At 37.4% G+C, this 27758-nt stretch overlaps 4 protein-coding genes and 1 long non-coding RNA gene across 5 annotated transcripts; 4 read left to right on the top strand and 1 right to left on the bottom strand.

Annotated features, from left to right (window-relative positions):
- Window positions 1–624: 624 nt before the first annotated feature.
- Window positions 625–25968, bottom strand: LOC116721737 (uncharacterized). The gene is made up of 3 exons (XR_004339678.1): window positions 25836–25968; window positions 2949–2958; window positions 625–636 (listed from the first exon to the last, which is right to left on the bottom strand). It is a non-coding gene; the product is annotated as an uncharacterized LOC116721737 (long non-coding RNA).
- On the top strand, window positions 3056–8383 carry bcl10 (BCL10 immune signaling adaptor). The gene is made up of 3 exons (XM_032565640.1): window positions 3056–3572; window positions 5101–5389; window positions 5468–8383. Exons 1-3 carry the CDS (start codon window positions 3522–3524, stop codon window positions 5887–5889), a joined length of 762 nt encoding a protein of 253 aa, XP_032421531.1. The 5' UTR covers window positions 3056–3521; the 3' UTR covers window positions 5890–8383.
- On the top strand, window positions 9825–14638 carry LOC116721736 (mucolipin-3). Its single transcript, XM_075074326.1, is given in 12 exon segments — window positions 9825–10104; window positions 10187–10354; window positions 10430–10583; window positions 11292–11373; window positions 11447–11543; window positions 11814–11909; window positions 12028–12141; window positions 12593–12742; window positions 12838–12939; window positions 13012–13134; window positions 13234–13440; window positions 13544–14638. Coding segments are annotated over 12 exon segments (1656 nt in total). The 5' UTR covers window positions 9825–9867; the 3' UTR covers window positions 13670–14638.
- On the top strand, window positions 15212–24438 carry ssx2ipa (synovial sarcoma, X breakpoint 2 interacting protein a). The gene is given in 15 exon segments (XM_032565635.1): window positions 15212–15310; window positions 17812–17949; window positions 18135–18295; window positions 18954–19160; window positions 19781–19891; window positions 19963–20098; window positions 20184–20259; window positions 20344–20499; window positions 20501–20525; window positions 20918–21059; window positions 21781–21917; window positions 22006–22179; window positions 22259–22376; window positions 23721–23874; window positions 23991–24438. Coding segments are annotated over 14 exon segments (1773 nt in total). The 5' UTR covers window positions 15212–15310; window positions 17812–17915; the 3' UTR covers window positions 24133–24438.
- On the top strand, window positions 24520–26967 carry LOC116721734 (guanine nucleotide-binding protein G(I)/G(S)/G(O) subunit gamma-5-like). Its single transcript, XM_032565644.1, has 3 exons — window positions 24520–24718; window positions 26546–26688; window positions 26839–26967. Exons 1-2 carry the CDS (start codon window positions 24638–24640, stop codon window positions 26669–26671), a joined length of 207 nt encoding a protein of 68 aa, XP_032421535.1. The 5' UTR covers window positions 24520–24637; the 3' UTR covers window positions 26672–26688; window positions 26839–26967.
- Window positions 26968–27758: the final 791 nt, after the last annotated feature.

Below are 27758 nucleotides of genomic sequence, written 5' to 3'. Positions count from 1 at the left end.
ACTTTACAGTTCCACCAAGGGAACTCTGGTGAACTCTAGTGGAACCAGAGACAACACAGGACTTAATTTTATCAGATAAAGTGCATCTGATGAAATCGGATTTAACCTGATTTTCATTTGTGGTTGTCATTTTTCGTTGACAGTTTTCCTGTGACTATTTAAAACTTTCTAAGTCATACACTAATGTGAATTCACAGTCCTAGTCACTTGTTACAAAGTCTTTCACATGTAACTTACAATTTGAGGTCATTAGAATGAGGCTTACATGTGGGGTTGCCTTGTGGTTGTTTCAGATTATTTGCTGCAAGAAGCTTTCTGATTATCTCAGCTGTGAATTATCTCAGTTTTTAACCAAAGCACTGTGTGGAGGTGTGTGTGGGTGGGTGGGTGGGTGTGTGTTTGTGGGGGTGTGTGTGTGGGTGCAGTAGCATTTTCACATTTCCTGTGCAGCAGACTATTTCTTATTTGTTCTTGATCTGCCGCACACTATGAAGTTATCCATGCAGCATGCACTTATTACTGACACATAAAATATTCTACCATTAGTCCACACATGGCCTCAACATCAGGGCACTACAAGTTCTGACATGAATACTGAAGGGAAGCTACATTCTTTTATGCAGCAACTGAATCTTTCTCTTGGCTGAGGAATTGGCTAGATTTTGACTGCTTGAAGAATAGTGCAATGGGTCTTTGTATGCCAGTGTTAAAAGTGAAGGGTGGAATTCCAATTAGTCGCCCTTCAAGGTGTGAGGCGGATTAACATTTGTGTCAGTGTTTGACTTTCAAATTTAGCTTTCTGAAGTGATTGAAGCAGAGGAATTATTTATACTTTTTAGGGAGGACACCCAGCCCAATAAAATCAGAAAGGATCCCTGAAGCATTACACTTTTCAGAATGAACATTGCAAGGTCTCTTTGAAGCAGCAACACAAGAGGCATCCTGCTTCATCCACATCAAACAACGGAAATCAAGATGGAAAATATGTGTTTTCTTTTATTGGAAAGTCTGAGAACAAAAGGCTGTGGAGAGCAGACTGGCACTGTCTCGTTCTTATCTAACTGAGGTTGCAAAAGGCCTTTTTGAGTCAGTGCCAGCACATAAAGAGCAAACAAGTGAGAGCTTGTTGCAGTCAATCATGGCAGCAATTTGCTCACTGTTGTGGTTTTGCAAGGGGGAATTCTCCTGCCAAAGATGTGATCTAAAGAATGTGCAGAACCATATTAGCTGAAAAGAACATTGGATACATGATAGGCAGCTGGAGAATATGAAAAGACTTGAGATGTTCCCTTCCAACAGAGAAGCATGTGACAACGCCAAGCCAAAGACAATGAGCCAATTAACAAACATATTTGGAAAAGTACAGCTGAGGACATTATGTTTCAGGTGATTAGAAGTTAACTACTTTTGCCAAAAGCAGTCGGTAGCGCCTGAGAATTTCTGAACATGAGATGATGATAGCAGGATTTACTGAGCTCAGATTGTAAGACAGAAATTCAGAAAAAATAAATTATGATTTTTATGCATGGAGTCACTCATCACATTTGCCAAAATCACAATTTATAGAGGTGTCAATTGTGCTTTAGGTTAGCTATTACTGTGCAACAAATAGAGGAAAATGTGTGCAACTTGTTTTTTATGAGGTTTAAAATGTAAGGTAAAATAAAGAAAATGCATGATTATCTCAATTAACACATGAAACCCTCTAACATTTATCTTGGTTTTATCAGCCACCAAAAACAAATTTTAATGCATTTATGTACAAAAAATATGGAAGTTTTCAGTTTTGATGGTATTTTATTTTCTGTTGATCACCTACAGATTACTGGTTGGAGTTCATTAAAGAAAAATTGGACAATGCCAGTCATTGACATTGTCTTACCAAAACACTGCAATGGCAAATTCTTGTAAACCAGGTTCATTCAGATAGAACAGCCATTGTCATTTTGAAATTACTCAAGCAGACCCCCAGTCATCTGATTGCAAACGTAATCAGTAGTCTCATGTAGGCAAGTTGTTTGGCAGAGAAAACAGCAGCAAGTATTCAAACTGTTTCTTGCAAATGTGTAGATGTTTAATATCCACCACTACTCTGCTGTATCCCATGGATATGAATATTTTCATTTAGAAATAGATCATAAAATCAGTTAAGAGGAGTAGCTTTTGACCTTCAATTGCTCTAAGACAGCAAGAAAGAAAAATATTTATTTATTCTATCTGCCACCAGCCAAGAAACTTCTACTGAATTAATGACTTGTTTTGAAGACTAATGTGCTATAATTATATATCATAGTCTTGAATAAGGAGTTTATGAACTCCTGGAGAGAGATAGGATGGCAAAGTACAGCTTCAGGGGGTAAGTTATGTAGTGAAGATGCAAACATAAAGGAAACAAGAATGATATTATATGTCATATATTTATAACATATAAATGCATTTTTTTTTCTCCGAGTCTCATTAGTTCTAAGCTACTGTTCTCAGTAGGTTTGAAAAACATTGTGAAATATCACAGTGGCTTTCTGGAAAGAAAATGATGAATATTGTTCTTTCTGTTGGCAGTGTGTTGCCATTTATGCGCCCCCTCCCGCAAGAAAACAACTGAAATTGTGTCTGACCTTTCAACACCTATTTGAAGCTGATGCATTTCTGTCACACATTTCCTCTAGAAATGGTGGGCAATGACAACATTTATCACACCCTGTGTTTCTCCTTAGCTTTAAATCACCACCTCTCAGCAGGGCAACAGAATGCCATCAACTCCTCTGCACTTGGATTGGTTTTCTGTTTGGGGATGGCTTTTGTTTGATAGGGTACAAACTGCATTGCAGAGCACTATAAAAACAAGTGTAGCATAGACGTCATAGGAAAGAGCCCTTAGTTTGTGAAACATTTATATTAAAGGGAAATTAAATTAATTGAATAATTTTGTGTGATCTGTGGGAGAATACAAAATGGTATCTTGTGCTTGTACAAAGTCTTGTCACTAGAAAAAGAATATTTATTTATTTATTTAAGGCATTTCTAGATAAATGGAACTGTTGTGAAAAGGCATCCGACAGCGCCCTCCAGTGGTCTGAACGAGAGTAGCGCCTAACCTGGGTTTTAAAATGTTTAAAAGTGAAAGATCTTTTTTCACCAGCCCTGCAATCCAAGAAAGTGGGAACTTTTATCATTTACTGTCAATGAAGGAGTTCATGTTTAAGTTTTTCTGTCAAAAAATGGTAGTAGATGGGCACATGAGAGTAAAAGTGAAGCTGCTGTGAGCACTTCTCTCTTCTGGCGTCGACGTATTATAACCTCGACACAATCAGGAAGTCCGGGCGTTTTTCCTCCGTGATTGAGATAGAAAACTTTGTTAGAAAGGGAAAGGGTCGGCTTTTAGCGATTAGTTATGAGGTGTCACATCTTTTAAGGGTCGCCGATCATTCATTGATGTCGTTTATTACACGGTTTTAAACACGTAACTCACTATTTAGGTCGTCGTTGTTCACCCGGAACACCTGGATTTTGATTTAAGAGAGATGGATGTTTCTCACCTCACTGAAGATGAAATGGCAGAGATAAAGAAAGACGTGAGTACGATAAATAGGTGATCAGCTGGCATCAGAATAAAAAAGTTTTTGAAAACGAGGTAAGCGGCGTGGAAACAACTTGACTGGCACAGTTTGTGAGCTTTGTTTGGATATAAAGGCCCTAATAAATGAGGAAATACTTCACCACACCCTCTGTGTGTGTTCATGTAAACACCCAGTCCTGTCAAAAAGATAACAAATTGAAATGCACTGTACAACATTATCAGTTAAATAGAGTATTAGAAATGTTGTCAGGGGTGAATGTTAGAATTGATAACTATAGGGCTTTTCAAATGTTTCCATACCTCTTAGACATTTCCATAAATGTTTACATTACAGCCACATAGCTCTGTAAATTTTATTGGGATTTTATGGAATAGACCGACACAAAGTAATACATACTTTTGAAACTGATGGAAAATTATTTATTTGTCTTGTTCTTGCATAATAATAATAGCTTGCTATTGGATGAAGGTCTGGACTTTGACTGGACTATTCTAACGCATGGATCTGCTTCGATGTACATCATTCCATTGACCTGGCTGCATAGGGATAGAAGGTTAACCTATGACTCAGACTCATTTTTTATTTATTTATTTATATTTTTGCATGGAGGGAGTATTTTTAATTTTTTTCCCCAATAAATAAATAAATACCTCAAAGCTTAGCTCAAGGTTCAGGATCTCTGAGATGTATGAAACTGGATAAATATTTCCTGACCGTTTTGTCTAGTGCCTGGTTTGTCAGCACCCATTTCACAGAAGGCGCAAGAAACACAAAGAAGCTTGCTGCTATGTCGTAAACATTTAAATAATCCAGTGGAAGTGAGAGTTGAAGGTGGTTATTGCTCTGTGTCCCAAATCAGATATTCCTTTAGTAAAAACATTAAACAAACTTTGCTCGTTGTTGGTAAAGCAATGAAAATGACGCCGCGGAGAAGATGGAAGAGAGGACATGAAAGTTAAAAATCACCAACCCTTACATGGAGGCCAAAAGGTTACATTTTCATTTCATCTGACCAGAGCAACTTCTTCCATGTGTTTATCATGTCTACCTTTATAGCTCATGGCAATTTAGAAACAACAAACAAAAATCTTTCAGCAATGGCTTTCCCCTTTCATAAAGTCCAGATTTATCAAGTTCATAACCAATAACTGTCTTGTCTGCAGCTCTTCTAGAGTTATCATGGGCCTTTTCGCTGATTCTCTGATTAATGCCCTCTCTGCCTGGCCTGTTGGTTTAGGAGGCTGGCCATGTCATAGCAACACTCTTTACAAAGCTTTGGATATTGTTTTATAGAGTAACCCTGCTAAACCTCCACTTCTTTCTTCCCGACCTGTCTGCTGTGTTGCTAGATATTCAGTATGCTATTTGTTCACATATGTTCTCTGCGATCTCTGGGGCCTTCACACAACGGCTGCATTTATACTGAGTTGACCACTAAGATCCCATGCAAAGTTATGAATCTTTCTGCTTTGTTGTTAGATATTATTTTTGTCCGGTTACATGATTTCTCTTGCATTCCCAGGTGCTGACTAGACTGCGGCATTACCTCTGCGACAAGATCAGAGCAGACCGCCACCTGGACTACCTGCGTTCCCGGAGGATCCTGACCCGGGACGATGCGGAGGAGATAAGCTGCCGGACCACGCAGACCAAGAGGACGGCAACGCTTCTGGACATCCTAGCTGAGAACCCTCGGGGTCTGGACGCACTGATTGACTCCATCCGGGAGATGCGCTCCCAAAACTTCATCATCACTAAAATCACAGACGAAGTGCAAAAAGCAAAAAACGAGAAGATCGAGTCTCTCAGAGGTCAGTTGGTTTATGCAATGAGCAAATGTGTGAAATGTTCTTTACCCACTCTTCTTTATTGTGTTCTCTGTCAATCAGCTGCAGGGGCTTCCAGTTCGTCCTCTGACAGCAGCTTCAGCACTCTGACCACAACAACTGACCTCCCCAACACCTTTTCAAACAACTCCACCCTCCTGTTCCACCCAGATGGGGAGCGAAGCCCTTCCACTTCAGACCTAGCCAGCTCTCTCAACGTGTCTTCGTTACAGAAGTGCGGAGACTTGCCCTCCGCAGCCGGGGCCAGCCTCGGTGTGGCACCCTCCTCAACCTCCTCCAGCCTCCCCAAGCCGGGGGACCCTGGGGCCCCTCCACTGCCAGACGAGGTCATGGCAGAGTCGCCCTCCAACATAGACGCCACGTCACCGGGGTGCACCAGCAGTGGAGGAGATCCTAATTTCCAGCCTCTCCGGTCGCGCTCGCTCACCCCAACAATACACATCCCTCAGTTCACTTCTCTGTAGGACACTTCTCATCCAGGGACAGACCCTTTAACTCAATAAGCACACCCATTGTCTCTTCAAACTCGTGCTGTACATCATGTTTCACGAACATGATGTACGTGAAACTACACGTTACCACTAGGCATGGGCCGCTGTGAGGTTCTCATCATGCTACCTACTCAAGCATTTTGAAATTTATAACATGATCTAAGTACTTTGATGTAAACAAATAATTTTGCCATCATATGCTGCTAAAATAATGTAACATGTTGATGTTTTCTTCCTTGTTATTTTGATTTTTAATACATAATCTTGGATAGAAATGTAGATTAAACACCTGCTAAAATTAGATGTAGTTTTCAAGTGCTTATGTTACACCTTTTTGCAGCTTTTACTTTTGTACAAGAGTGCAGTTTTAAATCATTTTTACTGTAAAGAGTGATTCCCCACCATGACCAGACATGTTCTATTGCCACTGAGATCATCTAAGAGCTGGCAAATCTGGCTTTTCTTGCAAGCAGCCTTCCTTCAGCTAAAGGCAGTGAGCAGCAACAGGTGGGGGTGGGGAAACAAATCTCTGCACTCATAGCCTGAGAAAACCTCATAACACTCAAACACTTTATCTGGTGTTAGATTAAAAGGATTTTGAATTGAAGGAGAAGTCTGATTACAAACTTTTGTCATGTCTTGATAGGATTCCTTTACTTCTCACACCTTACAGGGCTCCTACACAGTCTGAAAAAATATGCAATTTGATCTCAGTATTTTCCAGGTCTAAAAAATTGTGGAAAAAGAAAAAGGGGTATGGAAGAAAATGCGTATTTTCAGATTAAATTCTCTTGTCTGTATTTTAGATCCTCCTTCCTTCCTCCCTTCTGTATCTCCTTCATTCCTTCATTTCTTCCTTGTGTCCTGTTTTCCACCTTTCAGACTCCCTCATTTAAATCATCCATTGCTTTTAACCTTGTGTCCTGGTTTCCTCCCTCCTTCCTTTAAATAACTTATTCTTTCCTTCATTTCATCCTTGTGTTCTTTCTTCCCTCGCTTATCCCTCCTACTTTATTTTCTTTTTTGTGTTGTTGGCTCCCACTGTCCCTGTCTTTTATCCCACTTTTTCACTTTCTTACATCCTTGTGTCCTGTCCTTTATTTCCTTTTTATTTTTATCCTTCCTGTTTTCTTCTTTTTCTTTGTTGTTTCCTCCCTCCCTTTCTATATCCCTCCTATTTTTTTTCCTTCCATCCTTGTGTCCTACCTTCCATTAACGCTTCTACTTTCTTTACTTTTGTTCCCTGTACTTCTTCTCTCCCTTATTTCCTTCCTTTTTCCTTATGTCATTCCTCCCTAACTCCATTATATCATTCTTCCTTTCTTTATTTCTTCCTTGAACCTTAGCGACTTTTGGCTTTACTCAGTCACCAAAAACTCAAGTTGCTCCTGCCGTTTCTCTGGCAGTGAATCAAAATAATTTTATTTGCAATGTAGGAATGGTATGATGGGAACTTTTAGCAGTTTTACATACTAACTTTTGTAAACATCAACAGACTTTTAAAGCAGTACATGGCCCATGCCTAGATATAACTAGCTCCAGTCCATGTTTTCATAATGAAAATGAAGGTATTTAGCCTTATAATGTGTGTATTTTGGACTCTGGCACCACAAAATATATTTTTTAATATACATATATTTAAATGTTTTAACACAAAAAGATATGTAAATATGTTGTCCAAATGAATTGTACTACTGAAAAATAACAAATTATAAATTACAACCAGAGAAAATGTTCTAACTACAAACTTTTAATTTGCAATAGTTTGAATTAACATAATGTCATAAATTCCACCTTTTTTATAAAAGGCTCAGAAAATCTGAGTCACCAACAGAAGCTTTGTCTACTTTTTCTTCTCATATTTGTGGTGTGATTTCTTCAGAAGTTGTTGGGTGTGAAAACATGGCAGCTGCAGTTTAGTTGATGGAAGAGGTGTTTCCTGTTGTTTCTGTGCATTACTGCAAGTGAACAAGAATTTATGTCACAGTATCTTCACTACAAGTCTGCAGTCATAAAACACAATGTGAATAACTAATACCCTTCTTTCTTGCAGATCTTTGTATACGACTTGCATTGGTTGTATCCTAAATATTTAAAAGAATCAGATAGTGTTTTTTTTCCCTTTTGAATATGTGGTTCATAAACCAGCTGTGTGGCAGACAGTGGTGGTTTTTGCATTTTGGTGCTTTATAGGCTGAAAAAGTAGGGACACTTCTTCAATTAATTAACTATCACTGGTAGAAATACATAGAAATAAGTCACAACTGCACGGGAACATGGCCACTCGTGGGACAAAAACTATGAAACAAAAAAAGTAATTACATAGCTTATCAGAAACATTGAGACTTAATCCATTTGTTTTGGTTTTATGCTTTATCTACAGTAAGGTGGCCCTAATGACAAGAAAACAAAGACATATGCTTTTTGTGTGTGTGTTTCTTTACAATAAAAGATTTGACAAATATAACATGGTGTTCCAAAGAATCTTTATCAGTGTAGAATTGTTCAGTAAATATGTGTGATTTTGAAAATGGGGTACTGAGCTCTACAACGGACAAGAAGAAAAAAAAAAACATTAAAAATGGACCCTGACTTAGTTTAAAACTTTTGCAAGATCCTGACTTACTTTTGCGAGATCTTGCTAAAGTAAGTCAGGGTCCATTTACTTTTATTTTTTTTCTAGATGTCCATTACAGGGCTCAGTAGTGATGAAATGCAGTCCAGACATCTTTTTTAAAAATCATCAGAACTGCCATTAAAATTGAGCTAACTCTTAAGCTGTGAACCAGAAACCTAGAAAAATGTTTTGTACCATTGCGTATACTGCAGAGAGTGCCCATCTTAATTGACTGGACAATCAAACAAGTATTAGAAAACTTCAGTGTTACCTTTATTTATGTTTTTGCCTCCTTGCCATTCCTCAGGTTTTGCTCCCCTGGTTAGAAAACCATTTAACCCAAATGAAAAACAGTGACTGGTAGCATATTCATCATATTGGTTACAGTGATGACTGTCTGTTTTTCATGGATTATAATATTCCTTTATGATGCAAAAAGCTGAAAAGAACACAAAAAAAATGAATGGAAGAAAAATGTGCCAAACTAAAATAACGCAAAATATTTTTTTCTTTTTTGTACATCTCAAAATGTGTTTATTATGTTTTTGATAGTTTAGATTTGGGGTATTATGGTTACTTTATTTAATTAAAAAATTTCTCCAACCTGCACTTGGTTAGTTTCTGGTTGTGCTGCGTCTGACACTGGAAACCTTTTTTTGTGTGTGTTGTGGAAAAACTGGAACAACACAGAGGAATGACAGTCACTGCGGTGAAGACTGCTGTGACGCACTGTGACAAGCTGCTTTTTAAAAATCACACATAAGCCCCACTGGATGGACGATTGCTCTCTGGATCGTTGGTTCTCATCAGGTATTGCAGGTCAACTTTATGTTTTTATTCAAATTATTCTGTAGACATATTAATAATATTCAATAGATAATTAACTATCACTGGTAAAAATACATAGAAATAAGTCACAACTGCAAGCTTTATTGGGTTTCATAGCTTTCAATCTTTTTTGCTTGTTGTAACAAGTTTTAAGCCAAATGTACATTTATCAGTAAAATTATAAACCAACAAATTTTTTGAAGAAGCTTTTAAAATTTGTTCTTTAGCTTTCTCCTTTGAGTTTCTGTCTGTGCTGCAATGATCCACCATGACACTAAATTAAACATAAGACATCTGTCGCTATATGTTTATGTTTATAGTATATGTTAAATGTTCTTATGAAGAAAGTTTATGTTTCTGATGAAGAAACATAAACCTTCAGCCAAGACAACAACATGTAGCAAAACCAGTTAGATAAACATCAGAATGACTGGAATGGCTGATAAGGGTTCCTTAAAATTTACAGTGTACTCTGTGCTTTGCGGTCTACTTGTCTGGTTTATCTGATGCTCTCCAGTTTAATGGAGGAATCTGAGCAGCTGTTTAGCCAGAGGTCAGAAGGGAAGAGGTCCAACGGGCACTGCAGATGGAGCACTCACTCCCTGGATTCAAAGGCAGTGGAGGATTTCAGGAGGAGGCTGAAGTACTTTTTTATGAATCCATGCGAGAAGTACAGAGCCAGGGGTCGGAAACCATGGAAACTCATGTTGCAAATATTGAAAATTGTCATCATCACAGCACAGGTGGTGTAACATATTTTCTAGCTTTGTTGTTTTATTCAACTGGCATAGATTTGTTGCTCATCTTACTGTCTCATTGTTACAGCTCGTCTTCTTCGGCCTGAGCAATGAAATGATGGCTACATTCAAAGAGGACAATCTAATGACATTTGAACACCTGTTCCTGAAAGGATTCAAGGACCACTGGCAGGGAAACTATGTTCTTTATACTAAAACCGACCTGTATGATCATATCTACCACATCATCAACACGGTACATGAATATGAAAAAATGCTTGGGTTTTTTTGTAACATTGTATTAACATTGTGTTCCACTCCTTTTTTTCAGTACGCCAATCTTCAGAACCTGACTTTAGGAAATCATGCGTATGGGAAGATTGATGGCAAGTACACCCCGCTGTCCGTCTGTCAACTGCTTTACAAAAACAGCACCATTGATCCAGAGAGAGACACCTTCCACATTGATCCACACATTGATGAAGGTACAGAAATCAGACCTGCTGCAGGTTCAGTTCTTTATGCAGAACATTTAGAACCTTGCAGAATTACTCTAGCCAGTGCACTGTTTTTTTTTACACAACAATCACAAGAACAGAGCATTTTGCAGTAATTTTATATGGCATACCAATTGCTACATAAAGTAGCAAGTAATTTGAAAAGTAGGAGTAGCATGATAGACAGTTTCAAAAATTATTTCTAAGAAAAACTGGAAAATGTTGCATGCATTTGTAATGTTATTTTTGCCCTAATCTTGGCAAAAATAATTCAAGCTTAATCAGACTGAATATGAAAAACAATTTTCAAGCTATATCCCAGACAGAAGTCTAAATTGAAGTCTGGACTTTGATTGGGACATTCTAGCACATAAATATGTGCTGGTTTTTAGTAGTCTATTGTTTTCTAATGCTACTGTTTGCTATGTCCCTAACATAACTTATAACAAACATCAAAAGGCTTTCTTTTATTAATCAGCTTTCTATTTGCCAATCTTCGTTAAGGGTCAGGCGTGTGGAGTGTTTTTATAAAAATCTGACTCAAAGTCAAGACTGGAAAATAATCACAACGTGCCGTTTCATGTGACATAAAAAGAGGAAATAACATATTTAGTTAAATTAGTGTTGAATTCTTATCCTTATTCCACTGCTGTGCTAGCTAATGACATCTTTAAACACATTTATCCTCCCCTTCAGAGTGTGTTTCCGTATTCCCGCCGACATCTCTTGACAATACTAATCTGGAAAAACACATCAACTTCTCTGTAGATTTCAAAAGGTAGGAAATTCAAAGCTGATGTTAAACCAGCTGACAGCAGTGATGTCTGCTGATTGCAAGTCTGTGTGTTCAGGCTCGTGTCAGTTAACATCAACTTCACTCTGAAAACCATCAATCTGCAGACTGTGAGGCATCATGAGCTACCAGACTGCTACAGCTTCCACATAAAGGTTGGTGAGAACATCTGATAACCGAAATACCATCATATAGGAAATGTTAGGAGTCTAGACCGATCTACAGACAAAGCAATGAATTTTACATTTACCTTATTTATTTAAAATCTTCTTAAACCCTTCATCACTTTTAATCATTAGCATTTTCAGTGTTTTATATTTGCATTTTATGGAATAATGATTGAATTAGTGAGTTAATTAAAACTTTAAGCATGTCCCACACATTTGAAGTGCATAAAACCTTTCAGTATTTTTCCTCACACACAGATCATATTTGATAACTGTGCACACAGTGGAAAGATAAAAGTGGGTGTCAAAAATGATGTTCAAATTCATGAGTGCAAAGACTATAACGTGAAAGACGCCTGTAAGTTTTTACCCACAACTTATGAAATAAAATGCTTACATTGCTTATTTAGGATGCAGAATAATACATAAAGTAGGAATAAATTACCTGAAAACTGTGGCTCTGGTTTTGCAGCTGTGAAAAATTGATTATCTCGTCTTGATGTTTGATTCCTTGGTCATCTTCGCCTGTGTTGCCTCCCTCATTCTCTGCACGCGATCTATTGTCAAGGGCATTCAACTCCAGTTTGTAAGTTAAAGAAAGTTGATCTATCTACAATGTTTGCTGCTGTAAAGCTCAGTCATAGTATTATTTGAACAGAACTCACAGTTAAAATCCCAGCAACGTTTAGCACCATATTAATAGGGATGATGGTAAGACAGATTGAATAAATGAGTCTTGTTTATACACGAAGAAACACCTGGGTTACTAATTAAAATTTCTAGACACTCTGATCAATCTAAAAGGATAAATAATAATTTCCAAAAATACTTTTGTTGTACATCTTTTATAGGAATTGGAAGGGATAGTAGTAAGTGCACCACAATTTTGTTATGAAAAAAGTATTTTTATATATCTTTGCTAGAATCTGCAGTAAGTTTTGAGGGCATTGTATTAGATTAAAAGACAAGCTCATTAGAAAAAAAATTCCATTAATATTTTTTTTCTTTCTAACAGTGTACTATTTTCTTGTATCCAGGAGTTCAAAATTTTCTTCCAAACCCACTTCAATAAATTGGTGACTTGGTCAGAACGCATGGAGTTTGTGAATGTCTGGTATATATTTATTAACATCAGTGACACGCTAACCATCACTGGGTCAGTGATAAAAATAGGAATACAAACCAAGGTTTGCTTGAATTTTATTGTTACATACTATGAGCATTTGTTAGAAACTTTCAAAGAGGGGCTCACAAACCTTTAATGCAACTTTTCACTCTATAGTTCCTGACCAACTATGATGTCTGCAGCATCTTACTTGGAACAGCCACCATGCTGGTGTGGATTGGTGTTATTCGCTACCTTGGTTACTTCAAGAAATACAATGTAAGAGCCTTCTCCTCAGTTCTGGATAATATATTTTGTCCAGAGAACCTAAGACAACTCACTTCCCTTCAGATCCTAATCCTAACCCTGAGGGCTGCCTTTCCTAACGTTATCCGGTTTTGCTGTTGCGCTGCCATGATCTACCTCGGGTATTGCTTCTGTGGTTGGATTGTCCTTGGACCTTATCATGACAAGGTAGGAATAATTCACTTTATGAGTGTGATGAATGGGCCTGATCTTCAATTAATCACCAGATTATTATCCAAAAACTATTTTATTGTTTTCATTTTTCAGTTCCGAACATTTAACAAAGTGACAGAGTGCCTCTTCTCTCTCATTAACGGAGACGACATGTTTGGCACCTTCCTTAATATGAGAGACAAGAGCTACATGGTGTGGCTTTTCAGCAGAATCTATCTATACACCTTCACATCTCTCTTCATCTACATGGTGCTCAGCCTGTTCATCGCCCTCATCACAGACACCTACGAAACCATCAAAGTCTGTTTCTGCTGATATTTTGTAAATAGATTGTAAATGTACATTGACATTAAGGTCTATTTTCATGTGACATGCTCCTGTTTTTTTTTTTTTTTTTTGTTAGCATCACCAGAAAGACAGCACCCCAGTGTCCCTGCTTCATGCCTTCATAGCAGAATGCCAGAATCAGCCTGAATTTGGACAATATCTATATGATGAGGAGTCTTCAAGCTGCTGTTTCTCTCCATGAGGCTGGTTTCAAAGAATTGCAAGGATGTTGAGTTAACTTTGAGGACAAAGTTGTTGCATATAAATGTCTTTGGAAGTAGCTGGTGATAAAAATGTCTGAAGGTATTTTTCAAACTGCCCTGTATAATAGTGTAATGCAAAGGAGAAGTTGTTAGATTAGCCGCAGTTTCCTAATTTAGTTTCACAAAGACTTGTTTAGAAACCAGTATAATGATGAATTGTAAAAGGATGCTTGCCGTCTTTGCCATGTTTTAAAAAAAGGTATTCTGTATTTTAGTCATACATTTTGGGGTTGTTAAAAATTTATGTTTGAGTCAATGTTGACCGCTGTTTTATTCAGCACTCTGCTGTCTTTAATCTCATGAAGTCTAGTTAGGGGCTGATTTCTAACAACTTTTTTGGGACCAAAAACGACATCTGGAAACTCTGATCCAACCCCTCATAGACATTTTCAACATTTATACTGTGTCCCTGTGGAGAGATCTTGCAAGAGATGTTTTAATACTCCATAGCAAGAGGGATTATATAGATGTTGAAGAAAAGTGGCCTCCGAATGGAGCATAGAGGAACTTTGTGTGGTCTTTGTTTTTTCTAATTTATAATTACTAAATGACACAAGTTATATTCAAGGTCCTGGTTCTGTTTTCAAGAACCAGGACCTGGACAGGCTAAGAAGTGTAACCACTTTTTTACTTCCTTGGTAAAGTTCACTCTTGGGTTTTAGAAAGAAAGCTCTGACTGATTGTCATACGTCTGATTCAAGAGCAAGCAATGTGACTTTGGGTGAGGGGATCATTAGATTGGTTGGCCAGTTAATATGTGTTTTGTGGAACTTGAGAAAGCTTACAACCATGTCTCTCAAGGCATTTTATTGGCATCTTACACTGGATATAAGATAGTGAAACAAGTTTTCTCCATAGTTTGATTGTCCCCTAGTTGTATAAATAAATAATACTCATGCATTTATTAATCTGTGTGCTGTCATTTTGTACAGTTCATGCACTAAATGTGACATTTACCCCATCACCACAGGGGAGCATTGCAGTTTGTAGAACCACACATAAGGATTAAATGGAGATCATCCATCCATCCATTGCCTGTACCTGATTATCCACGCAGGATTACAGGCTGGGCTTCATTTAGTGGCCCAAATGAATATAATATGTACAGTACTGTAAATAGTAAATATTATGTGTTAGATATACATTTTTTATATTTAAGGTGGTTTAGATATAAAGACTATATCCAAGACTATATCTATATATCCCCAGACTATACAGATATTGTCTGGGGCACCAGATTGTCCGTGAATGTTTGTGCTGTAATATGATGTTATTATACAATACAGAGTTACACCAAAGGTGGCGACTATCTCCTGTCGCCACTAGGGGTCATTGCTGTACATTTCTCCTTTAGACACCTGACAGCATTTTCATCTGCATAATCATTCACCGCCGCACATGTTTGTCCAATGTACGTCTGGCACACTGGTTGCTTAACTACGTTTCCTCCAATAAGAAAGCAGTTTAGTTGGATGACACCAAAACGATAGTCTTGATAAGAGAGAGAGGAAAAAAAACACAGCTGCTGCAGAAGGCAGAGTGGAACCTGTCGGTTGTTTTCTCCCGTTGGCTGAGTTAAGGTAGTGCTTGTATGTTGTTTAACGCTTCTAGCAGGCTGTAGACTGAATTCGGTTTCAAAGTTGTAGGTTTTTTTTTTTTAATGCAATAAGGTCTCAATAATCAAAGTCTCACCACCAAACTTGGGAAGGTTAGTTGACCTATTTCACGCCCTACATGAGTGATTGTGTTTATGATATTAGCAACGAACGAACAAACGAACTTGTTGAAAGGGGGACGTTAGCTACCGGTTTAGCGTATAAAATTACAATAATACATCATAACCGCTTGGCCAACTCAAATCTAAAGTTAGGTGAAATGACGCTATTGTTTTTACTTATTAATAGCCTTGCTAACTCATCACTGTTAAACGACTACACGTGTTTAAGTCGTAGTTTAGTCAAGTTAACTGGCCATGTTACGTTTTGTAACCCACTGTGTTATCTCTGAAGATAAAGTTCTGTGTATGTGTGTGTTTTCTGACTCAGCTCGATAAGAAAGCAAGTTATTTGAGCAGTACTTGCGCGCATACACTATTGTCAGCCAATTTTCTTTGCGTTCCTGAACACCAATGCAAGTTTTCTCGTTTGTTCACACTCACAAAATGTACATTGTCGCTGTACACCAATGGGAGTGGCTGTGGTCGTGTCTCTCTGGCTCACCCTAAATTTCCAGGGCATTTTATTTGTGTAATTATTACCCCGAAGATCTAAAGGTTTAATATCAATTTAAAATAGTTTTAATAATAACTCGCATGTTCCACTTCTGACTAGTCTTATACACTGATTAAGCATATATATATATAAAACACTGATGGAGAAATGAAGAACTGATTATCTCTCCAGCATGACTCCTGTTAGTGGGTGGGATGCAAAGACAGCAAGTAAAAATGCTCTCAAGGTTGTGTTATTAGGAAAAGTTGGTAATCATACAGCTTTGAGAGAGTTTTCTGCTTCCCATTCTTCAGTCTTGAACCTACGAAAACTAAGTAAACAGGTCTGGTTGATTATTGTCTAGGCTCAAGATTATTATTTATTTTTTTACCATTATTAAGATTTTACCTTCTATTGTGCATGCTTTGCTTATCTGGGGAACACATTACACCCCATACGTTACATGCCATAGTACATCAACCAAGATGTACTATGGCAGAAAGGGTAAGCCAGCAGAAGCAGTGTGATGTTTTGGTTCAGGTTGTTTTTAGAAAGCCTTGAGATGTTCCAAAGAATGTAAGCATCCATGTATGTATGCATGGATGCTTGCATAACGCGACAAATACGTTATTAATAGGCAATATATTTGTTAAAATATTCAATATACTAAATATTTACTAAACTTTGATCCAGAGATGCTGGGAGATGTAAGCAGAGGAAAAGCTTTAGCACTTAACTTCTCACAGTGAGCTAAGCAAGGTGAATGGCATCAACTAAATCACTGTCTCTGGTAACCAAGCAACAACCTGAAAGTTGAGTAACCTTTGCAGCAGGAGGTTTAGGTTTTGCTATCATGCTTCTTCATAACTTCTTAAAAATAAAAAGTGGCATGGAGTGAAAACTGTGGATAAAACAGGAAAGGTAGCTCTATCAGTGTGGCAGTATTTCAGATATTTAAAACAAACAAACAAAAAAAACTTATCAGTAATTGTCCATCAACAATTATTGACATTGTCCAGCCCTGTGTGTTTGTTACTTTGACAATTTCCACCTACCTAAGCAAACTGCAGATGGTCTCTCATGGAAACTGTATTCTGTGATGGTTGTGGCCTTGTTGGACTTGATAATGTGCATAAAGAAAAATGTTCATACTGTTGCACAAAGAAATTATTGTTCAGGAATGCTTAGAGGAGCACAAAGAGAGTTTCAGGTGTTGACTTGGCCTCTTGTTTTCCCTTATTTTATTTGAGCACCTATGAGACATTGTGGACAAATGGAGCCCATCTTGCAAGTTGGATGATTTAAAGCACAGGTGTCAAACTCCAGGCCTGGAGGGCCACTGCCCTGAAACTTTTAGATGTGCCTCTGCTGCACCACACCTGAATAGAATAATTAGGTCATTAGCAAGGCTCTGGAGAACTTATCTACTCAAGAAGGAGGTAATTAGGCCATTTCATTCCAGTGTTTTGTACCTGTGGCACATCTAAAAACTGCAGGACAGTGGCCCTTGAGGACTGGAGTTTGACACCCCTGACTTAAAGGATCTACTGCTAACTGTCGCTGTAAACCAGTGGGAGTGGTTGTGGTCACATTCCCCCACTTGTTGAGGCTCTTTTGGCAACTACGGATCAACACTGTTGGGCAAGTGGTTATGTTATGCAGTGATTGGTGCATTATTCCTTCTAAACCCTCTCTTCAGAATAAAATCAACCTATCCCTTTGCCATTTAAATACCAAGGGCTGACATGAGATTGTACTCCAATCTCAGTATAAAACCCCCTTCCAGGGAAATCTGTCAGATAATCCTGTGTGGCTGAAGCATCAGCACAGATTATTGCTGGTCCGTCTAATGGTTTGAAGCTGTTTTGCAGGGCTTTGGTCCAGTGAGATCTTTTGATCGACCGCCTGACTGCTCATCTATCTCAGTGCTGATAACTCATGACCTCACATCCACGGGTCCCAAAGTTTCTGTTCAATGGGGGAGTGGAGAGCAACTAATGCATATATGGGTAAGTTTCTTTAATGTGCTGCAGTATTTCAGGAATAGACAGGCCCATTTGCCTGTTCTTTTTTTGGTGTTCTGCTTTAGGTGACCCACATTTTTGTTCTTATTTATAGAATCAACCCAGTTGATAGGAGAAGGCACAATAGATGCAGTGTACTAACTATTTCTATGTTTTCTCTCTGTTCTCAGAAGACCCTGAGATCTCAAGCATATCACATGTGACGATGTCTCCCTCAAGACATAATCATGTGCCGGTGTACTCTTTGCCCTTGTTCAGAAGCTCCTACAGTGTAATAAGTGCCTTTTGCACTGAAGATAATGTACCTCAGAGCATTTCATACCTAAATCAGGTATGAAAATGTCAAGGTTCAGTGTGTTTTGTGATTAAGGTTCAATTAACATTAAGATCCCACAAAGAGGGAATTTCTAATTTTCAAGGTGACAAACCAGTTTCAAAGTGTCACAATTTAAATGAAAGTTACAAAATGTTTTTCTTAAAAATCTGGTAGATGGGCTAAGACCTAACATAGTTCACTACCAATAAAAGGCAAGAGTAAGCCATTGCACATTTTCACACAGTATTTAGGAATATATATAAATTTCATCCAACTTGATCAGACCTTTTAAATGGTATTAGGCCTCAAAATACTTGAGTCCTATGGAAAATGTTTTGCAATAAACTGCAAATATAATTTATTTTTTTGGCTGCTTTAAGAAAATCCACCTTAGATTTCTATCTAAGGTGTAGGCGCAATAGTTTGGGAGTATGAATTTATGACATAATACAAGAGATGCTTAAACCTGCTTTCAAACAACAAATTGTACATCAGCAAAGAAAACTGTAAAAATCTATTCTTTTGGATACTACTACTACTACTTTTTGGATAATTCTTTTGAAACTTCTCAAAATTTAGTCGAGGCCTCCCAATAAAGTTTGACCTGTGAACACTAATTTATGAAACAATCGATCATTTAATGATGCATTAAAGAACTCATTTATCTTTCCAGGAGCTTGCCGTGCTCGGCCTCTCCATGTGTATTGAGGCCAGCTCATCAGAGGGAGCGAGCCTAAAAGCGGTGCCAGTTCTAAATGCCATGTATGAATTGCTCCAAATTCATAAACGAAATATGTGCGCTTTAGAGGAGATGGAGAAGGAACAGTTGAAGAAGCTGAGCACCTTAGAGCATATTCAGATAAGCAATTCCAGACTAAAGGCAAGTATGTATGGAACCTCCATAAATTTGACCTTTTACATGTGCATACACAGATTTGAAATGACTTGTAATTATTCACAGTCACTACATGTAGATGGCTTAAACTTTTTTGCTTTTGCATTTGACATTGTCTCTAGCCGTTGATCCCTTTGTTAGTTTTGCAACAGTGTCTTATTCTGAAAATGTTTGGGGGGAAATTATAGAATTTATTTTTTGTAATGGCTTCTTGAGACATGGTGAACATGGTAGTGTTTCTGAGTTGGCCTCTCTGTGTCGAGTCAGAGTAATAAGCTGATGGACTGAAAGGCAGAGCCAGAACTAAGGAGCTCAATTGGGTTTATCAGGCCTGATCCACTTGTTGAAAATGTGGTTTTGTTTATTCATCTACTGAGCTAAGAAACCAGATGTTCAGGGACTCAGTCAAGGTCTTTCAGAGTTGACTCAAGACTTGTCAGTTTGACGTTGTGTTAAACCGTTTTGTGAGCAACTTGCCTATTGTTGAGTTGGAACTACTGCTTAGTTTTTAAATTGCACAAACCAGTTTTAGGGCGGAGGCTTTTGGCTTGAGAAAGAGCTCTTGTAGCATTACCCGTATTGTTTTGTTTCTGATTTTTCTTCAGGAGCAGTTGGAGTTGTCAATGAGGGAGAAGTCGGGACTGCATGAGACAGAGAGGCAGCTTCAACTAAAAATAAAAACTCTACAGAGCTGCCTAAAGACTGAAAAAGAGGAGGTACTGTTGAACATTATGGTGTGCTTTTAGTAGTAAAAGCCTGACCAGGTTGTCTCCTCAAATCTCGACAGGTTCAGAAGCTCCAAAGCATTATTGCTAGTCGTGCCTCTCAATATAGTCATGATGCCAAGAGAAAAGAGAGGGAAGCTGCAAAACTGAAGGAACGCCTCAGTCGGCTACTGATTGACAGAAAAGAAAAGAAACTAGGTAAATCTGCTAATCTTTAAGGAATTGTGTGTTTAAAACTTTAAATCCAGGAGCAATTAGTGCTTTATTTTTATTTTTTTCATAGCTATTGATGTTCTGAATAGCTTGGGGCGATCAGATGGAAAAAGGAGTATGTGGAAGACAGCAAAATTGTCAGCAAGGTATTGTAGAAACCAAATCCCAAATAACTGTTTTATTTGTGGGACATCTGTAGCCTAATTGCATGCACAACTGTCATTCTGCAGCCATGAGAGCGAGATGTATAAAGTGTTGCTCGGAGACTACGAGACGAGTCGGAAGGCTTTGATTTTGGAAAATGCCGAGCTTAAAAAAGTGCTCCAGCAGATGAAGAAGGAAATGATGCACATTCTGGCTCCACGGCAGCAGTCCACCAGCGGAGCCTGCTGCTGATGACAGCCAGGAACAGGTTTGTAAACCAAACATTTGTGGAACCCATTTCACCTGGTAGAAAAGTTGTGACCATGTCAGGATTATAGGCTACCATACTTTTACACATCTTCATGGGAGCAATATCAGAGCTTTGTGATGTTTCAAAACATTGACTTTGTTTTCCTTGAGACACTTCTAACTAATTTTGGTCCATTGTTCATCTGGAAGACCCATTTCTACCTGAGCTTTAAATATTACTTCAATATTACCACACTTCTTTCCCTCATGATGCCGTCTAGGTTGAAAAGCTCACCAGTTGTTTTTTTTTTTTATGCAGTGTATGCAAGCGTCTGATTTTTACTATAATTTCTCAAAAACTAAATCAATGCTATTGTCTGGTTTTACCTGATTTGCTTTGTTTTATTCAAGGTTGAGTCGGATGAAGAGAAAGCAGGGAACGCAAGCAGGGAAGCGTTGGACCATTCTTGTGAACTTGCCAGGGAGCAACTCCTCAACAGCATCCGCCAGCAGTGGAGGAAACTGAGAAACCATGTAGAAAAATTAGACCAAGGTACAAGTGTTGCTATATCATTTTCTCTATGCTGCATAATCTTTTTTTCACCATATTTAGATTTATTTTGGCTTGGGTTTTTTTTGCTGTTTAGAATGTGAAAATTTTTGTTCATTGTCATGCAAACGTTTTAGTAACCTTGAAACTTTAAAGTAACAACCACAAGCTACAATGTATTTTTTGACAAGCATAAAGTAGTGCACCATTTTTAAGTGGTGCACTACTTAAAAATGTAGTGCACCACATTTAAGTGGGCTCTAATGACTTGATGTGCAAATTGCTTTATACCTTAGTAGCTGAGATGCTAAAGCTCATGTAGAGTAGTGAGGATGTTGTTTTTTATATTAAAAAATGGGCATTTGAGAATTCATATTTTGTCGAGTTGATGCTTTTCAAAACCACAATTTTCTGCAGTCTCAGCCACTAGTCATATGATATATATCTACAGCTTTTATTTAGTGACTGTTTTTTTTTTTTTAACCCATTCTTTGAATAATAACTTGAGGTCAGATCCTCAAGTCTTGTCAGAGATTCTTGTTTAGCGCTGGACTTCAACTTTAACACATGAATAGGTTGTGATAGAAAAATTTCTGCTGCTGGCCAGGCTGAGAGTGAAATCATGTCAGATAAAATATAAATACACACAACCCTGTTTTTAAAGGAGGATAATTGCTTCATGCTAGGAAGGAAATTTTGAATAATTGGTTTTCTGTTGTCTTAGCCTCACAGGTGCAGAATCAGATGGAGTCCAACAAAGAGACTATACCTTTGGAAACTCATGAGGATGAGATGGAGAGAATGAGGCAGGAAGTCCAGCAATGCAGGGAGTTCATTCATGCACAGCAGCAACTTCTCCAGGTCAGTATCGGCTAGTTTAAATGCAAGATCAAGTCTGTTAAAGGTGAAGGTTAATGTTTCACTTTTTTTTATTAAAATTTTTTATTAGCAACAACTAAACACATCATTTGATGATGAGACAGCAGCTCTCCTTAACGACTGCTACACGCTAGAGGAAAAGGAGCGTCTCAAAGAAGAATGGAAACTCTTTGAGGAGCAGAAGAAAAACTTTGAGAAGGAAAGAAAAAACTTTACTGAGGCTGCTATTCGATTAGGGCGAGAAGTATGTGTTATCATACATCATTTTAACTTTAAGTGGTGGAATTACTTTTATTTAATTAAAAATATTTTGTATTCCACAGAAAATGGCCTTTGAGGAAGACCGTGTTGCATGGCTCAAGAATCATTTTTTGAACATAACGCCATTTACAAATCGCAGGAGATACTCCTCATCAGATGGTCAAAGTGCCTTATCAGTTAGTAAGTCTATTTAATAAACATTTTACTTGAAGAAAAAACTGTCATGGATACAATCATTTAACAAAGTAAGATTTTATATATAAAGTGATAATTGCCTGCTCCATACAGGTTATAAGTATGGTAAAGTGCATAAAAATATCTGAATTTATTTCCTTAAACTTTCAACTAAATTGAAGAAATTATTTTAAAACTGAGTACACGTCATGTTTCATAGTTTAAATAACAAAATCTAGCATGCATAACTTAAAACTTTCTTAGTTGTGACTTGCTAGTAGTGTCTATGCACCACTCTCACTTTGACCACATTGTCTTCATCACATGTGGTTTTAAGTGTTGTAAAAGTATATTCCAGACACCTTGTGCCATTTCATACCACAATCAAGTAACTATGTTGCCTTCAGTAGTTACGACAATGCTGTATATATTGAAAATAACTTGCACTTCAGCAAAAGAGGCAAGTAGCTAAGCACGGCCTCACTGTTTGAACAAGTTGAGCAACAGCAACGTGCTTTTAATTATATACAATTATTTAAGGGATCTCTAGCAAGTCTGAGCATGTCTATACAAGCACATGTTTTACTTTTAACAGAATGCTAGCAAGGAAAAATTTTAGGAGTGGTCTTGAAGGTATTTCTGTCCATTAATCTCCTCAGAGTTTAATAAAACATAAGAGTTCATAATTTCTCACAGGGAAACATTTACGCCAGATTTCAGTCTCATCAGGGCCAGTGCAGCTTCACTGAGACCGTCCGTTGCTGAGTTAAGTTTCCAAAGATTTGAGAGGTATGCACAGATTCTAGCTAAGACCCAAGTTAGCTTATTGAATGTAAACTTGATGGGACAGGAGGGAACATGAACAAATGCTGTTTTGATTTTGTTCATGATTTGACCCAGATCTAGTGAGCATCGGTGACACTGGTAAGATTGTATCTTGAGTAGAGCTGCACATCTTATTGGAATACAACAGCCATCATAATGTCACAGTAGCAAAGAACTGTGGATTCGGTAATAATTCACTTCCCATGTTATTTCAATTGCCACATATTCATGGTCTACAAGTCATTCAAATACTGGGTCATTTAAGTGGGCTCTAATGACTTGATGTGCAAATTGATTTATACGTTAGTAGCTGAGATGCTAAAGCTCATGTAGAGTAGTGAGGATGTTATGCTGAAGGGTAAAGTATTAATTGTTTTTATCCAAATGTTTGGCAATAGTACCCCAATTACAAGTTCTGGTGACATTGTCCTGCCGCAACCTTAAGTCTACGAATATGTCATTACAGATTTCTTCTTTTTTTTTTTTTTTTTTTTTTTTTTTCTTCTCATATTTCTTACATGGCAGGAAGCGAACCAGAGGTTAGGATGTCTTCTGCAAAAGCAAAGAGGTCCAAGTCGCCAACCTATACTACATTCTCCACTCCTAAACCTTCACGAAGTTCTCCCATGCCATCAACAACTGAACCTTACAGGACTCTCTGCCTCCTATCAGACAGCAGGTGCTTATGTTTGTGTTTACTATTTTATTAATACTTTGTTTCCTTTCACTACAGCTTAAGCGTTCTTGCTGAATCACAAATTTCTGCATAATCTCACCGGTCTCTTCTAATTTCAGTTGCTCCAAACATTCAAATCGGGGACACTGGCTTGAGACGAGTACCGTAGAAGATGGACACCCTCAGATCAAGTCTAATCTCCAAGCTCGCACTGATGAAATGAGTATTTTTACTTTTGGTGAAGATCACAATCTCACTTAATCGGGGTGTCTCTGGTGCCTTCCCCACCCCGCTCCCTATTCTGAACACTAGCATTGACTTATTTGCCCTGACACAAGTGATGAACTAATTTTCTATTGATACATGGATGATGGATCACTCACCAAAGCTGATTAAATAAGCACTTTATAGAGTTCATTTTTATTTTACAAACTGATCAGCACTGAAATTTTAGATTGTAAGGTATATTTATATATATATAGTGAGTTAAATGTATAGAATTTTGAAATACGAAGTCTGTAAATTATAGGTTTTAATAAAATGGTGTAAATGAAAGTATAATTTATACTTCTGACACAATAAAGCTTTTCTTTTCCAAATGTTTAATTTTCTCTGTACTTTGGCGCCCTCTGGCGTCCAAAAACGGCAGCAGTAAAACAACCGGAATCCGGATGTTCCCATCTTTTGCTTTTGTTAGAGCATCGTCGCCGCAAGAATCGCTACTATCGTTCTGCTTTGGAGACAAAAACGTACAAACGCACAAAGAATGTCCAGCTCTTCTAACTTGACCACTATGAAAAAGGCGGTACAGCAGCTTCGCTTCGAGGCGAGCATAAATAGAGTGAAGGTGAGCAGGAGTTTAGCTGGTTTTTGTGGCGAATGTCCGAGAAGTGTCGCCCGTTGCACTGATCCGCTAACACTAGCTAGAGCTTGAAGCTATCGGCCGCATCTAGGCCATGATCAACAGGCATAAGAAGGTAATTTTGCTTAGAGTTGAAATGTAAGGAATGTTTCTTTACTTTGAACATGTAAGGAGCAGAGAATGTTGAGGGTTGCTGTTTGTAGTATCAGGAGTTTCTAATGCGTGTTAACTTGTAAGAGGAAAAATACAGCGCGTATAATTGTTTAAAAAACCACTCAAGTTTTCACCATAAATCTTTCACCTGCCTAACACTAAACATAAGGGATCTTTTAGCTGGTCATAAAAGTTGAATATTGACAATATGTGTTACTTATTTCTATTACTGTACTATATGATCTTTGCAGAAGCTAACAATAGTAGGGGTACAGGTCCCCCGATATCCCTGGGTAAATAATTTAGACTGGTTAAGATATATATATTTCTTTTCAAGTAGGGGGGTCTGAAAATGCTGCAGTTTAAGAAATCATTTAAATGTTGATTTACAATTTGTGGCAAATGTGTAGGTTGATTTAAGAATGTTTTAGGGTATTAAATATGCAACAAGTATTTGCACTTGTACAGTATTTATTTCATGGGTGTATTCAGCAACACCTCAGAATGTTCAAAAAAGCCTAACCTAAAGGGGCATCACTACTCTTAGAGCAGCTTAACTAAACATTGCCAGTTTTACAATGCATAACTTATTTCATGGAGCACTGTGGCAAAAGAACCATGAGATATTTCCATCTGTCAGCACCACGCCTCTGTCACATGGTGTGCTTTGCGTTGTCGATACCTGACAGAAATTATTAACATGCCCCTCCTCTTAAAGCTGCAGTAGGTAACTTTTATTATATATATGTATTTTTTTTTCATATTTATTAAAGGTGTCACTTGACACTAAGACATATCTCCTGGTTTTGATTGGTTGTTTCTAATGAGGAGTGGTCCATTTCTGCAGATTAGAAATACAGGAAGGAGAAGGAGGAACTTTTTTTTTCTTCACAGATTTGTCTCCCACTGTGAGGACATGTTAATTTTAATAAATATGGAAAAAAAACACAGTTAAAGAGTAAGACCACAGAGCAAGAGTTAAAATGGGATTGGTAATAAATTGTACAAGTGTAACATTTTGTTAGAGCTTAATAAACAGGCACTCCCTTTCATTTAGTTAACAAAATATTAAATATATGGTCTTTGATAAAATGTTAATGAAGTTGTTGCAATAGATTGATTTTTCCGCTCCTTCTAATAAAAAGCCGCATTTGTTTGATGAGAACTTATTAAATGCAAAGTGACCACTACAATGGGATTTCTTCAGGCACTAATGGGGAAATATATCAATACTTTTAATGACTTCCTGAAAATAACAAATGCTGCATTTCTACATTCCTAAAGCACCAGGCCCATATAGTGGGAGATGATCTGTTTTTATAGCGATGCTGCAATTCCAGTTGGCTTGTATTCAAACTGATGCAACAGGTTTTCAACTACAAGCTTAAATGACACCCTGCTATTTTTAGTGATGCAGTATTTATTCTACTAGTACAACTCCACCCAAGAGATTAAAAGAGCTTTAAGTATTTGTACAGTTTAACTCATTGGTATCCTGCTATAAGACTCAAATTTATTATTCCTACTTTTAAATGTACTTTTTTTATTGTAATTTCCCTTTGGGATCAATTAAGTATGTTTTAATTGAATGGAATTTTTCTATTTAATGGCAGTATATGTATTTTTCCATGAAAGACCTGATTCCTCTTTGGTTGTCAGGTTTCCCAGGCAGCTGTGGACCTGCAGCAGTTTTGCTTGCAGAATGCCTTGCAGGACCCTCTGCTCACTGGAGTGTCCTCCAGCACCAACCCCTTCAGGCCGCAGAAAGTCTGCTCCTTTTTGTGAAATTACCCTCTTCATTGGTAAGTAGGCCATACATAAGCATGCACAATCACATGTATGACTAATATATCTGTAAAGTAGCTTTAATACTCTGCAATGTTTTTGCAAGTGTTCTTTTTTTTAAAACAAAGTCAATTTACTCTGCCTGTGGTTGTTTCTTTGTCCTGCAGGCCTTCATTTAAACGTTACAGGGAAGTTGACCTCAGCACTGCTCCTCATGCCAAGCCATTATACTGCCACGGGAAGTGTAGAACACATTGAAGTCGAATCAGGAAAATAAATTATTAGGAACATTAGAGTAAAGGAAGTTTGTTTTTTTTCATGGCACACTGTGTTTTTTAAGTAATTCATTGTGCCTTTTTGTATCAATCTGTTGTGGTCTTTTTTTTTTGCTTTGAACTTTTTGTATTTAAAAATAAAAAAATTCATAACTACAAAGTTTTTTTTTCTTTGTATTTTAAAATGTAAGCGGTTTTATATGAAAACATTAACAGAATGAAGGAGCCAACAGAAGATTACAGCTGTGATTTTTTGCAAAGATCCTTGACTTTTTTATTTGGTTATTATAGTAATTATTGGTAATTATTAGAAGCAGAGATTCGAGAAGAGTGAAAATGCAGAAATAGTATGGATTTTATATCAAATTTATCCAGCATGTAGTAAAGATAAAATAAGGCTACATGCTATATTAAATACAAGTGATGGGATTTCCAATTAATAACACAAGAAACTACTTTGTTAATATTAAAAGTAATGTTTATGGTAGCTTATGTGATTCAAAAAGCTTAAGAGAACAGTAGGGATTTATTTATCACAGGATCATATAATCTTCACATAAATTTCCAAAACTATTTATTTGGTGAGATTTCAACCCTCCAACAGACATTAAAGTACAACAGATATTAAATTACATTTTACATGTAAGCAATAGTTAAAAAAAAAAGAAGTTATATTTGATTTTTTTTATATACTTTAATCTTAAAGTGATCAGTGTTGACTTCCTACTGAAAAATTAATTTGCCATAATTTATGAATTTCTAAATAAAATAGATTAAAAAAATGAAAAAGTCTAGTTCCAGGCGATGCACTT

Source organism: Xiphophorus hellerii, chromosome 6 (assembly GCF_003331165.1).
Source record: "Xiphophorus hellerii strain 12219 chromosome 6, Xiphophorus_hellerii-4.1, whole genome shotgun sequence".
NCBI lineage: Eukaryota > Metazoa > Chordata > Actinopteri > Cyprinodontiformes > Poeciliidae > Xiphophorus > Xiphophorus hellerii.
Note: the sequence above shows the minus strand (reverse complement) of the source record. Positions and strands in the feature narration are given on the sequence as shown.